The sequence below is a fragment of the Scyliorhinus torazame genome, chromosome 7 (genome assembly GCF_047496885.1).
Source record: "Scyliorhinus torazame isolate Kashiwa2021f chromosome 7, sScyTor2.1, whole genome shotgun sequence".
NCBI classification, from domain to species: Eukaryota; Metazoa; Chordata; class Chondrichthyes; order Carcharhiniformes; family Scyliorhinidae; genus Scyliorhinus; species Scyliorhinus torazame.
Genome location: NC_092713.1, coordinates 24,303,861 through 24,318,793, shown reverse-complemented (window position 1 = coordinate 24,318,793; position 14,933 = coordinate 24,303,861). Strand labels below are relative to the sequence as shown.

The following is a 14,933-nucleotide window of genomic DNA, read 5'->3' as shown; positions in this document are numbered from 1 at the left end:
CAGCGACAGGGGGGGCTGGGTCCCGCTGTGGACGGACCGGAGGTGTTCTGCAAAGCAATCATCAGTCTGTGTTTAGTCTCCCCAATGTAGATTTACGAGGATGCTACCAGGACTTGATGGTCTGAGTTATAAGGAGAGGCTGGATAGGCTAGGACTTTTTTCCCTAGAGCGTAGGAGGTTTAGGGATGATCTTATAGAGGTCTATAAAATAATGGAGCATAGATAAGGTAGATAGATGACATCTTTTCCCAAAAGTAGAGGAGTCTAGAACTAGGGGCATAGGTTGAAGGTGAGAGATACAAAAGAGACCAGAGGGGAAGTTTTTTCACACAGAGGGTGGTGAGCATCTGGAATGAGTGGTAGAGGCGGGTACAATTTTTTCCTTGAAAAAAGTTAGGCAGTTACATGGGCAAGGGGTGGGTATAGAGGGAAATGGGCCAAATGCGGGCAAGTGGGACTAGCTCAGTGATAGAAACTGGGCGGCATGGACAAGCTGGGCCGATGGGCCCGTTTCCATGCTGTAAACATCTATGACTCTAATAGACCGTACTGGGAGCAGTGAATGCAATAGATCACGTTGAAGGAGGTGCATGTGAAGCACTGGCTCACTTGAAACGAGATGGCCTGAGACGGTGAGCAGGGAGGAGGAAAAGAGGCAGGTGTTACACCTTCTGTGATTGCAAGGGAAGGTGCCGGGGGAAGAGGGTGAGAGGTTGAGGGTGATGGAAGAGTGGACCAGGGTACCCCGGAGGGAATGGTCCCTGTGAAATGCTGACAGGGGGAGTAAGGGGAAGAGGTGTTCGGTGGTGGAATCGTGCTGCAGTTGGCGGAACTAGCGGAGGATGATTCTTTAAATGTGGAGGCTGGTGGGGTGAAAAGTGAGGACAAGCGGGGACCCTATCTTGGTTCTGGGAGGGAGGAGAGGGGGTGAGTGCAGAGGTGTGGGAGATGGGTCGGACAAGGATGAGAGTCCTGTTGACCAGTGGGTGGGAAACCACAATTAAGGAAGAATGAAGACATGTCAGCAGCACCATTTTGGAAAGTGGCATCATCAGAACAGCTGCGACAGAGGCAAAGGAACAGGGAGAATGGGATGGAGCCCTTGCAGGATGTGGGGTGTGAAGAGCTGCAGTTGAGGTAGCTATGGGAGTCAGTGGGTTTATAATGGCTGGTTTGTGGCATAGGTAACTGATTGTTAGCAAAGGACCAAGTGTAGAAATCACAGACATATATTGAGCTAGATGATTTCAAACACCTGGTGTGAAACATGGAAAAGTAGCAGAATAAATGTAGCACAATGGAAATGTTGCATAATAATGCAGCAGTGCATACGTACATTATGAATTTATTGTCCGATAGTAGGCCAACACAAGGTTTGTTAGTGTTACATCATGAGGGTATTGCAGGCCAAAGCAAGCAGGGTGTATTCAGTTTAAAGAAAATTAGGAATCAAAGGACCTGTTTGCAGGCATGATGTCAGAGTTGCTCTAGAAGAGTGTGCATGTTTGTAACCATATAAATTTCTGATCAAAAGGATGAGATAATAACGTTATGTTCCAGCCACAATTAAGTAATGTGGTACAACCCTGCCATCTGCTGGTGCAGCGGTACATGACACAATCAAATCAGACGATAATGAGCTCAAAATTGAAAGGCTCACAGAATGCCTCTGATATTGTTCAGCAACGGTTCCTCAAGATGGATATAAAGTCCATTTTAGTAGTTATTTAATATTCCAGACTGAGAACTCACCTGGATTGGTTAATAGTTCTCACATTTCACCCCACCAGCCTCAGTATGTAAAGCATAATCCTCCGCCATTTTCGGCAACTGCAGCGTGATGCCACCACCAAACACATCTTCCCTTCACTCCCTCTGTCAGCATTCCGCAGAGATCGTTCCCTCCGAGATAATCTAGTTCACTCTTCCACCATACCCAACACCTCTCCCATGGCACCTGCCCATGCAATCGCAGAAGTTGCAACACCAGTCCCTTTACCTCTTCCATCTTAACATCCCAGGCCCAAAACACACATTCCAGGTTAAGCAGCGTTTCACTAGCACCTCTTTCAATCTGGTCTATTGCATTCGCTGCGCCCAATGTGGTCTCCTCTATATCGGAGAGACCAAACACAGACTGAGTGATCGCTTTGCTGAGCACCTTCGGTCTGTGCACATTCAGGACCCTAACCTTCCCATTGCTTGCCATTTCAACACAAGACCTTGCTCCCATGCCCACATGTCTGTCCTTGGCCTGCTGCAATGTTCCAGTGAAGCTCACGCAAACTGGAGGAACAACATCTCATCTTCCGGTTAGGCACGCTACAGCCTTCTGGTCTCAACATCGAATTCAACAACTTCAGGTGACTAGCACTACCCCAGCCCGACCCATTTGCTTCCATGCCATTTCATTTTAAATGTCTTTTACCATTTATTTTTTTCTTGTCTTTTTTTTACATACATTTACCACCTCCCCCACCACCCCATCATATCCACCTTTCCTTACCCTGTCTCCCCTTTGCTTCCCCTCCCCCACATCTACATCTGTCACAGTTTACCCCCAATGTTAGATTCACAGTATAAAAGTGATCCCCCTACAGTGCAGACTTTGGTGCATTTGAGGGCTATAGAGAGAGTTTGTTGACTGAGGCATATAAAGGCTTCATTTTTTATCTAAAGTCCAGTCTTTCTTTTATTTAGTTAATTAACTTAAAAGTTGTTGTTTGGTTTAGAAGAAGGTACATTTTCAATCAGCTTTAAACAAAGGTTCTACTTGTAGGTACTTGCAGCTGGAGCTTGTTAATTAGTTAATTGGATTAGGCCAGTTTTCAGAGGCTAGATTCACAGTATAAAAGTGATCCCCCTATAGTGCAGCCTTTGTTTGCACTGAGTACTGAATATGGTGCATTTGAGTGCTATAGTGAGAGTTTGGTGACCGAGGGAGTTAGGTGAGGAGGGAGTAAATTGCTCCTTTCATTTCGTTTCCTACATTTCCGCAAAGAGCGAGAAGGGAGCCAGGAGTTTACAGAGAGTGCAGCTGACTGGTAGCAGAGTCGGAGAGCGGAGGTCCAGTTGGTCCACAGGGCAGCTATATTCTGTAAGGTAAGAGGGGATGGAGGCTAGGCCAGTTGCATGCTCCTCCTGTAGGATGTGGGTGGTGAGGGATACCACCGGTGTCCCCGCTGACTATACCTGCGGGAAGTGCATCCAACTCCAGCTCCTCAAAGACCGTGTTAGGGAACTGGAGCTGGATGAACTTCGGATCATCCGGGAGGCAGAGGGGGTGATAGAGAAGAGTTACAGGGAGGTAACCACACCGAAGGTACAGGACAAGAGTAGCTGGGTTACAGTCAGGGGAAAGAAAACAAACAGGCAGACAGTGCAGGGATCCCTCGTGGCCGTTCCCCTTCAAAACAAGTATACCTTTTTGGATGCTGTTTGGGGGGGGGGGGGGGGGAGAAGACCTACAAGGGGAAGGCTCTAGCGGCCAGGTCTCTGGCACTGAGTCTGGCTCTGGGGCTCAGAAGGGAAGGGGGGAGAATAGTAAAGCAATAGTAGTAGGGGATTCAATGGTTAGGGGAATAGACAGGAGATTCTGTGGTCGCGAGCGAGACTCCCGGAAGGTATGTTGCCTCCCGGGTGCCAGGGCCAGGGATGTCTCGGATCGTGTCTTCAGGATCCTTCAGGGGGAGGGGCAGCAGCCAGAAGTCGTGGTGCACATTGGTACCAACGATGTAGGTAGGAAAAGGGGTGTGGAGGTAATAAACGAGTTTAGGGAGTTCGGCTGGAAGTTAAAAGCCAGGACAGACAGAGTTGTCATCTCTGGTTTGTTGCTGGTGCCACGTGATAGCGAGGCTAGGAATAGGAAGAGAGTGCAGTTGAACACATGGCTGCAGGAATGGTGTAGAAGGGAGGGCTTCAGGTATTTGGATAATTGGAGCGCATTCTGGGGAAGGTGGGATCTGGACAAGCAGGACGGGTTGCATCTGAACCAGAGGGGCACCAATATCCTGGGAGGGAGGTTTTCTAGCACTCTTCGGGAGGGTTTAAACTAATTTGGCAGGGGAATGGGAACCGGATTTGTAGTCCAGCAACTACGGTAGCCGATATTCAGGACGCCAAAGCGTGTAGTGAGGCAGTGGGGAAGGGAACACTGACAAAGGAGAGTACTTGCAGGCACGGAGATGGGTTGAAGTGTGTATACTTTAATGCAAGAAGCATCAGGAATAAGGTGGGTGAACTTAAGGCATGGATCGGTACTTGGGGCTACGATGTGGTGGCCATCACGGAAACTTGGATAGAAGAGGGGCAGAAATGGTTGTTGGAGGTTCCTGGTTAGAGATGTTTCAATAAGATTAGGGAGGGTGGTAAAAGAGGTTTGGGGGGGGGGGTGGCATTGTTAATTAGAGATAGTATAACAGCTGCAGAAAGGCAGTTTGAGGAGTATCTGCCTACTGAGGTAGTATGGGTTGAAGTCAGAAATAGGAAAGGAGCAGTCACCTTGTTAGGAGTTTTCTATAGGCCCCCCAATAGTAGCAGAGATGTGGAGGAACAGATTGGGAAACAGATTTTGGAAGGTGCAGAAGTCTCAGGGTAGTAGTCATGGGTGACTTTAACTTCCCAAACATTGAGTGGAAACTCTTTAGATCAAATAGTTTGGATGGGGTGGTGTTTGTGCAGTGTGTCCAGGAAGCTTTTCTAACACAGTATGTAGATTGTCCGACCAGAGGGGAGGCCATATTGGATTTGGCACTTGGTAATGAACCAGGGCAAGTGATAGATTTGTTAGTGGGGGAGCATTTTGGAGATAGTGACCACAATTCTGTGGCTTTCACTTTAGTAATGGAGAGGGATAGGTGCGTGCAACAGGGCAAGGTTTACAATTGGGGGAAGGGTAAATACGATGTTGTCAGACAAGAATTGAAGTGCATAAGTTGGGAACACAGGCTGTCAGTGAAGGACACAAGTGAAATGTGGAACTTGTTCAAGGAACAGGTACTACGTGTCCTTGATATGTATGTCCCTGTCAGGCAGGGAAGAGATGGTCGCGTGAGGGAACCATGGTTGACAAGAGAGGTTGAATGTCTTAAGAGGAAGAAGGAGACTTATGTAAGGCTGAGGAAACAAGGTTCAGACAGGGCGCTGGAGGAATATAAGATAGCCAGGAGGGAACTGAAGAAAGGGATTAGGAGTGCTAAGAGAGGGCATGAACAATCTTTGGCGGGTAGGATCAAGGAAAACCCCAAGGCCTTTTACACATGTGAGAAATATGAGAATGACTAGAGCGAGGGTAGGTCCGATCCAGGACAGTAGCGGGAGATTGTGTATTGAGTCTGAAGAGATAGGAGAGGTCTTGAATGAGTACTTTTCTTCTGTATTTACAAATGAGAGGGGCCATATTGTTGGAGAGGACAGTGTGAAACAGACTGGTAAGCTCGAGGAAATACTTGTTGGGAAGGAAGAGGTGTTGGGCATTTTGAAAAACTTGAGGATAGACAAGTCCCCCGGGCCTGACGGGATTTATCCAAGGATTCTATGGGAAGCAAGAGATGAAATTGCAGAGCCGTTGGCAATGATTTTTTCGTCCTCACTGTCAACAAGGGTGGTACCAGGGGATTGGAGAGTGGCGAATGTCGTGCCTATGTTCGAAAAAGGGACTAGGGATAACCCTGGGAATTACAGGCCAGTTAGTCTTACTTCGGTGGGAGGCAAAGTAATGGAAAGGGTACTGAAGGATAGGATTTCTGAACATCTGGAAAGACACTGCTTGATTAGGGATAGTCAGCACAGATTTGTGAGGGGTAGGTCTTGCCTTACAAGTCTTATTGAATTCTTTGAGGAGGTGACCAAGCATGTGGATGAAGGTAAAGCAGTGGATGTAGTGTACATGGATTTTAGTAAGGCATTTGATAAGGTTCCCCATGGTAGGCTTATGCAGAAAGTAAGGAGGCATGGGATAGTGGGAAATTTGGCCAATTGGATAATGAACTGGCTAACCGATAGAAGTCAGAGAGCGGTGGTGGATGGCAAAAATTCAGCCTGGATCCCAGTTACGTACCGCAGGGATCAGTTCTGGGTCCTCTGCTGTTTGTGATTTTCATTAATGACTTGGCTGAGGGAGTTGAAGGGTGGGTCAGTAAATTTGCAGACGATACGAAAATTGGTGGAGTTGTGGATAGTGAGGAGGGCTGTTGTCGGCTGCAAAGAGACATAGATAGGATGCAGAGCTGGGCTGAGCAGTGTCAGATGGAGTTTAACCCTGAAAAGTGTGAGGTTATCCATTTTGAAAGGAGAAATATGAATGCGGAATACAGGGTTAACGGTAGAGTTCTTGGCAATGTGGAGGAGCAGAGAGATCTTGGGGGTCTATGTTCATACATCTTTGAAAGTTGCCACTAAGTGGATAGAGCTGTGAAGAAGGCCTTTGGTGTGCTAGCGTTCATTAACAGAGGGATTGAATTTAAGAGCTGAGAGGTGATGATGCAGCTCAACAAAACTTTGGTAAGGCCACATTTAGAGTACTGTGTACAGTTCTGATCGCCTCATTTTAGGAAGGATGTGGAAGCTTTGGAAAAGGTGCAAAGGAGATTTACCAGGATGTTGCCTGCAATGGAGAGTAGGTCTTAAGAGGAAAGGTTGAGGGTGCCAGGCCTTTTCTCATTAGAATGGAGAAGGATGAGGGGCAACTTGATGATCAGGGGAATAGATAGAGTAGACAGTCAGAGACTTTTTCCCCGGGTGGAACAAACCATTACAAGGGGACATAAATTTAAGGTGAATGGTGGAAGATATAGGGGGGAATGTCAGAGGTAGGTTCTTTACCCAGAGAGTAGTGGGGGCATGGAGTGCACTGCCTGTGGAAGTAGTTGAGTCGGAAACATTAGGGACCTTCAAGCAGCTATTGGATAGGTACATGGATTACGGTAGAATGATATAGTGTAGATTAATTTGTTCTTAAGGGCAGCACGGTAGCATTGTGGATAGCACAATTGCTTCACAGCTCCAGGGTCCCAGGTTCGATTCCGGCTTGGGTCACTGTCTGTGCGGAGTCTGCACATCCTCCCCGTGTGTGCGTGGGTTTCCTCCGGATGCTCCGGTTTCCTCCCGCAGTCCAAAGATGTGCAGGTTAGGTGGATTGGCCATGATAAATTGCCCTTAGTGTCCAAAATTGCCCTTAGTGTTGGGTTGGGTTACTGGGTTATGGGGATAGGGTGGAGGTGTTAACCTTGGGTAGGGTGCTCTTTCCAAGAGCCGGTGCAGACTTGATGGGCTGAATGGCCTCCTTCTGCACTGTAAATTCTATGATTCTAAAATTCTATGATGATCACCACAAGGGAGCATGACATAAACACTATAAAAGGGATGAGGCACTCACACACTGCCTCTTTCCACAGACAGACATCTAGGGAGTTAGACAGGGTTGATCAGCAGCATCACACCCCAGCACGTGGCTTACAGCAAGCTGGTACAGCTAGACTGAGTTACTACAGTTAGATTAGCAGAGAGTCGAACTCATTTTTTGCATCAGTCCTGAGAATTAGTGGTGACGACTTCACAGAGGTGAACTGTGCTGGGTATGCCTTCATTGAGTCCTGCTTTGATATCCAAGTTGATCCTGTTTCCTTCTCATTTTTCATTTTGGTAGTTTGGCATAACTGGGTTTGCTGGGCCATTTCGGAGGCAACTTTAGCATTAACAATGTTGGAGTGGGACTGGAATCACAAATAAGCCAAACGGAGTAAGGATAGCACGTTTATTCCCCTAACTAGTATACCATGTTTATAATTCAACCGCTTCATGACCTTAGTGACAGTCAACAAGTTTATTTCACCAATGGAGGGTGGACACATCAATTGGCTTGGCCTCTTTGTATTCAGCACTAGATAACCTTGAAAGCCAATGCTGTATCCTGGCTTGACGGACAGTTAGAAGTTTATCAACTCTGTGGACAACTCAATAACCTGGCTTGCAGGCTGGTAAATAATGTAAGAAACGTCTGCATGCATTAGATATTCAGATGATTGAAAAAAATGTTTGTGGCATGTTGATACTTAGAGCTGGGATAGAATATTGCTTTCCATGGGTTAAACACTTAAGCAGAAGAGATCAATTTCAAGAAATGGTCTGCAATACGATTGAAGATATCCTTTTTAAAAAATTCATTTATGGCAAGTGGGCGTCGCTGGTTAGGCCAGCATTTATTGCCCATCCATAGCTGCCCTTGAGAAGGTGGTGGTGAGCTGCCTTCTTGAACCACTGCAGTCCCTAAGTGTAGGTACACCAAAGTGCTGTTATGGAGGGAATTCCAGGATTTTGACCCAGCGAGAGTGAAGGAATGGTGATATATTTTGAAGTCAGGATGGTGAGTGGCTTGGAGGGTAACTTCTAGGTGATGGAGATCCCAGGTATCTGCTTTTCCTGTCCTTCCATGTGGTAGTGGTCAGGGGTCTGGATGGTGCTGCCTAAGGAACCTTGGTGAGTTCCAGAAGTGCATCTTGTGGATGGCACGCACGGCTGCCATTGTTAATCTGTGAGGGATTGAATGTTTGTGGCAGGGGCAGCAATCAAGCGGGCTGCTTTGTACTGGATGGGGTCAAGCTACTTGAATGTTTTTAATAACAATAATAATATAACCTTTCTTAGTGTCACAAGTAGGCTTACATTAACACTGCAATGCAGTTATTGTGAAAATCCTCTAGTCGCCACACTCCGGTGCTTGTTCGGGTACACCGAGGGAGAAAACCGGAGCAACCGGTCGAAACCCACGGAGACACTGGGAGAATGTGCAGACTCCACACAGACAGTGACCCAATCTGGGAATCGAACCCAGGTCCATTGTGCTGTGCAGCAACAGTGCTAACCACTGTGCTATCGTGCCACCCTTCCGTTGTTGTAACTGCACTCATTCCCAGGCAAGTGGAGAGTATTCCATTACACTCCTGACTTATGCCTTGTAGATTGTGGACAGGTTTTGGGAGTCATGAGATGAGTTACTCACCACAGGATTCCTAGCCTTTAACCTGCTCTGGTAACCACAGTACTTATGTGGCTAGTCCAGTTCAATTTCTGATCAGTGGTAGCAATCCAGGATGTTTGATAGTGGGGGCTTCAGTGATGGTAGTGCCATTGACAGGGGACAATGGTTAGACCCTCTCTTGCTTGAGATGGTCATTGCCTGGCACTTGGTTATTTTCTCTTCCAACCTCTTCCATCAGGCAAGAAATGCAGAAGTCTGAGAACACACACTTTAACAGATTCAAAAACAGCTTCTTCCCTGCTGTTGCCAGACTCCTGAATGACCTTCTTATGGACTGAACTGATCTCTCTATGCATCTTCTCTATTTAGAAGCACTACATTTCTATGTTTATGTATTTACATTGTGTATTGTATTTATCATATGTCCTATGTTTTTCATCTATGGAACAATCTGCCTGGAATGTACGCAGATCCTACTTTTCAACGCACCTCGATAAACGTGACAATAAATCTAAATCTAGACAGCATGGTGGCGCAGTGGGTTAGCCCTACTGCCTCACGGCGCCGAAGTCCCAGGTTCGATCCCAGCTCTGGGTCACTGTCCGTGTGGAGTTTGCACATTCTCCCCGTGTTTGCGTGGGTTTTGCCCCCACAACCCAAAGATGTGCAGGCTAGGTGGATTGGCCATGCTAAATTGCCCCTTAATTGGAAAAAATGAATTGGGTACACCAAATGTAAAAAAAAAAATCTAACTTGTGTGGCATGAATGTTACTTGCCACTCATCAGCCCAAGCCTGGATATTGTCCAGGTCTTAATGCATTTGGACATGAATGCTTTAGTATCTGAGTTGCGAATTGTACTGAACATTGAGCTGTCATCCTCAGGTCATTGGTGAAGCAGCTGAAGGCGGTTAGGCCTCGGACATCATCCTGAGGAACTCATGCAGAACATTTGTACAATAGTGAGAGGACAATAAGAAAATAATCAACTAGCAGAGTTTGGATGCAACAACACCACTTAGTGGATTCTCCTGCCCCCAGCCGTGTGTTTTTCGGCGGTGGGAGGCGGCTCGCTGTTCACTGGCAATGAGATTTGCTGTCCCCGCCACTGCCAGTGGGATTTCCCATTGAAGCCAGCTTGCACTGCTGGGAAACCCGCAGATGGTGCGCTGCCGGCGGGATCAGAGAAGCCCGTCGCCAGCGAACGGCCGGAGAATCCCAGTCCATGTGTAAAATACATAAAGATCTTACACAGGATATAGAAATAATGCACCTAACAGAAGCATAAACAGACAGCAAATAAAAGCAAAATATAACGAAAATGAGTTATACTGGACTCAAAACGTAAACTCTGTTTCTCTCTCCACAGATGCTGCCAGACCAGCTGGGTTTTCCCAGCATTTTCTGCCAATAAAATCAAGTTAATTTAAGCATTTTGTTTGGGATGGCATGGGTGATAAAGCAAGGGACAAATAATCAACATCTGTGAAAATATCAGAGAATTATGAGCATTTCTAACAGCATAAAAATAATTTAAGCTCCTTATCAATATTACTTTTCAAAGTAGACTTCTATTTAGCCTTTTTTGTAAATGACTCAGCAGCTGTGAAGTCATATTGTACACGTGTTGTCTGAGTTCTATTATACATGATAGAGATAAAATAGTTTGGGTTGTTTTATGCTAAAATATTAATTTTAAATATGGCCTGGTTTCCTGTTAACAACTCCAAAACTTTTGATTTGTAGTCCTTAGAATGGGGAAGACCAAGGGAATTCATCCAAGCATGTTTTTACAATTATTGGTATGATTACTGCTGGAGTGAACAATATTCCTTTTGGAAGGAAGGCCGAACCATTTACAGATAGGATGCACAAACCTATCTTCAAAGTGTTATTATCCACAGAAACAGTTTTCAAAAGCTAGGTTGTGTGCGAGGTAAATAAGAGACTTAGCCACCAGAGGGCACTTAGCACATTTCTATTTTCTCTACTATTCAAGCTACTGCACAGAATTATGCTGCTGTGTGCTCATGGATTTTTGATATCAAGTTGTCATTACAACATTAATGAGAAGGGCATCTTTCTGGAAAACAAGGATGCTAACTGGGTTCTACAACCCCATTAAAAAAAATTTACAATAATTTCTACAGTCTAGCAAAACTAGCTCTATTCAGCATAATTAGCTTGCATTATATTTCACTTCACAAGCCTTTAGGCAAGGCCATCTGTAACACTGAATTTAAAGATAATTACTACTGATGTATATCAATTTTATACATCCTTGCTTTAACATAATTGACTCCTTAAGTAAAGTTGCTTGATTTTAAAAATTACATTAAATTTAAATTGCACACAATGACTCCCTTTAACAATTTGGTTTAAAATTTTGTTTTGAACCTTCAACTGAAATTCATAGATTTATCATAGAATTTACAGTGCAGAAGGAGGCCATTCGGCCTATCGAGTCTGCACCGGCTCTTGGAACGAGCACCCTACCCAAGCCCACGCCTCCACCCTATTCCCATAACCCAGTAACCCCACCCAGCACTAAGGGCAATTTTGGACACCAAGGACAATTTAGCATGGCCAATCCACCTAACCTGCACATCTTTGGACTGTGGGAGGAAACCGGAGCACCCGGAGGAAACCCACGCACACACGGGGAGAACGTGCAGACTCCGCACAGACAGCGACCCAAGCCGGGAATCGAACCTGGGACCCTGGAGCTGTGAAGCAATCGTGCTAACCACTGTGCTACCGTAATTATTGGTGAGTTTGCATTCAACTGCTAATATATCCAGATCTATAAAAGCTACTGCTTAATTTGAATTCAATCTGGGTAAAGAATCAATGCCTGAAAACAAATTCACTTACTTGGTGAAGTCCAGATATGCTACATGCCCATGATAAAATCCTGGTTTCATTTCTTTCCATGTAGTAACGTTTTTTACAAATCGTGCCTGAAATAACACAAGATTATATTTTTATGAGCGAAGTTATACATATAAACTAAACCGGTCCTGAATGTAAAGCTTTGCTCCAATCAAACTTACATTTTTACTGGGCAAATGTGGGAACTGGTAAATAAAGGAAAAATGAATAAAATGCAGCAATGTCACAATGAAGCAATGGGGCGTATATTGCTGGCAAATCAAGAAACCTGACTGTGTCTCTCATTCTCAATCTACTAATCATGCTACTCTAGCTTGTCAAATGGAGGTTTATGTACTAGGTTTCATCAATTTACAGGCAGACATTTTTGGCACAGGTAGAATGTACTGCTCTCATTTCTCTTGTATCAGATCACAGCTTTTGCTTTCAGTTGATTATCAGTGCTCCAGACTGGCACCAAAATTGGCAAGAGAAAGCAATAGATTCAAATTTCACAACTGAATGACCAAATCCGATGAGCCTAGTTCTTAAGTTTTGAAGTAGACAAAGTGAGATGCACTTCACTGTGATATTTTCCAGGTAATGAACAATTGAGGGGTCTGTCCCATAATCAGGTAAAATGCAGTACCAGTTTAAATGCATCATCCTTTTGGAAAATACTTTGTGGAATCTTCACTCCGAGGTATTTAATTTCATGTACATTGATGAACGAGATTCATTCTAGAAACATTAAAACAGCTGCTCCAAAAATATTAAAGTATTCACTATGCACAGAGAATTAGGACTCACTTGATCTTGCAAAGACATCACAGGGTTGTTTTTGGTTGTGTTGATATGCAGGACATGGTACTTGTTTTTTGCACATAGGTCATAAGCAATGTTTGTGAAAGAAGTGCTGGCAGTCTTAGGTACACGATTGTAAAGGATGATTATGTCATCCAGCTCTTCTCCAACATCTTGCCTTGGGTTGTCCATCGTGTGACGCTGTTCAATTTCTCGGACTTCATGTCTTGCAATTGCTCGCTCTGTAAAATAAAAAATCCAAGCTTGAAGGCAGACAGCAATACCAAAGCAGTGGTATATTAAGACTTCTGTCTAAAACACTATGACAATGTAGGAAATAAAGTAAACCTCTTGAACAGCTACTCTAGAAGCAGTAGATTTGTCTTGAAATATCTCACCGAGACATGCAAAGTCTAAATCAGGCAGTATAAAGCAAATTGTGTACAGAAAGTGAAATAAAGGATTGGGAAAGGAAGATAAGGTTAAGAGAAAGGGAGCTGAAAATAGCAGGCAGGAAATGTAAAAAAAAAAAATCTATAATACTAATTAACTTCTTTAAAAAAAATTTTTTTTTTTTTTTTAAATTCTCCTCCTTTTTCACATTTTCTCCCACATTTACATCCATCAACAATAAACAATAATCAGCAAGATATGTCAGTCCCCATAATAACAACGATCCCATCTACCCACCAACCCCCAAACCTCAACCCGCATGTTTACACAAATAAATGGCAAAAAGGAATCAGGGATTACCCGTAGTCACCCTTAATCTTACACAGCTCTCTCTCTCTCTTCCCCCGCCCCCCCAACCACAGGTCTCCAGCTCCTCCTGTTCACTGCCTCTTGTAAAACTCCTCCTCCCAACCTCGGTTCCTTCCCCCCAACTTTCCACCCCGGCTAGACCACTCGGACCCTGTTCTACCAGGCTCCGATGGCCGCAGCCCCTCTCCCCACCTCACTCCCGTTCACTGGCCGGCTTAAACCGGCCAGCGTGGAGGCCCCCGCCCGGGTCATTTGTGGGGGTCCCTTTCCCACTTGCCCGGCCCTAGGAAAGCCCAAAGATCCCCTTTTAGCACACAAACCCCGCATATCCACCTACACCCCAAAGAACTCTCATTTCGAGTGAAAGTCCCGTCCCTTCCCTTGTCCAAATATATACCACATTGGCTCCTTTAATCTCTACACCCGCGCGCAGTGATACAAAAAAGAATAAAATACAGTCATGAGGTTACATCGGCACATGGCCATTCCTCAATTTTTCAGTTCTGCCACAGTCCTTCTGCTTTCGCAAACTCCTCCGCTGCTTCCGCCGTTCCAAAATAAAAGTCCCTGAGCTTGTAAGTCACCCTCAGCTTCGCTGGATATACAATGCCGCACCGCAACTTGCTAATGTACAGTGCCCTCTTCACCCGGTTGAAGGTAGCCCGCCTCCTTGCCAGCTCCACCGTAAAGTCCTGGTATACACGGATACCAGCTCCAGCCCACTGCACCACCCGCTTCTGCTTGGCCCAGCTCAGGACCTTCTCCTTCACCCTGTACCTACGGAAGCACAGAGTCACTGCCCTTGGCGGCTCACTCGCCTTTGGTATAGGCCTCCACGACCGATGAGCCCGATCCAGTTCATATCAGGAGGGATCTTCCTCCTCCCCCAATAATTTTGCCAGCATCGCGGCAAAGTACTCAGTCGGCTTCGGTCCCTCAACTCCTTCGGGCAGCCCCACAATCCTCAAATTCTGTCCCCTGGATCTCGCAGATCCTTGTTAGTATCCATAACCTTCTGCATCTCTTTCCCCATCGAGGCAAGTTGATCACCGTGCTGCAATAACGTCTCCTCCACTTCCTTCAGCGCCACCCCTTGCTCTCGCACCTCCGTCCTCAACGGGGAAACCGCCTCCTCCACCAGCACACTCAAAACCTCCCTCATCTCCTTCCTCACCGTCTCCATGCATTTCGCAATCTGCGCCAACTGCTTTTCAAATTCCGCAGCCATCACCTTAGTAATTTCTTCAGCCGTAAGCAGTGCGGCCTTCCCTGGCGCTCCAGCCTCCATTTATCCTGGTGACCCCGCGGTGACCTTTCCACTCCCCAACGGACCTCCAGCTGTTTTTTTCCCGGCCGTTTTCTTGCTCATCCTCGACATTTTTCTTTGTTCCTTTTTTCCTCCGGTGTCTCCACTGTGCCTCCTCCGTGCCTTCTCCCTTCTTCTGCCGCCTCCGCGGACCCTGGAACCGGGCTTAAAGCCCCAAAAATGCCGTTGCCGACCGGGAGCCCTCCATTGTGC

The 14,933-nt window shown here is 45.9% G+C and overlaps 1 protein-coding gene across 2 annotated transcripts in view; it reads right to left on the bottom strand.

Moving 5' to 3' along the window:
* Positions 1 to 14,933, bottom strand: part of LOC140426092 (heparan sulfate 2-O-sulfotransferase 1) — a 273,815-nt gene that overhangs the window by 52,239 nt on the left and 206,643 nt on the right. For both annotated transcript variants that reach the window (XM_072510440.1, XM_072510441.1), the window contains 2 exons: positions 12,659 to 12,894; positions 11,852 to 11,937 (listed from right to left, as the gene is read on the bottom strand). In XM_072510440.1, coding sequence (XP_072366541.1) covers positions 11,852 to 11,937; positions 12,659 to 12,894 — 322 coding nt within the window. The remainder of the gene's footprint in view (positions 1 to 11,851; positions 11,938 to 12,658; positions 12,895 to 14,933) is intronic.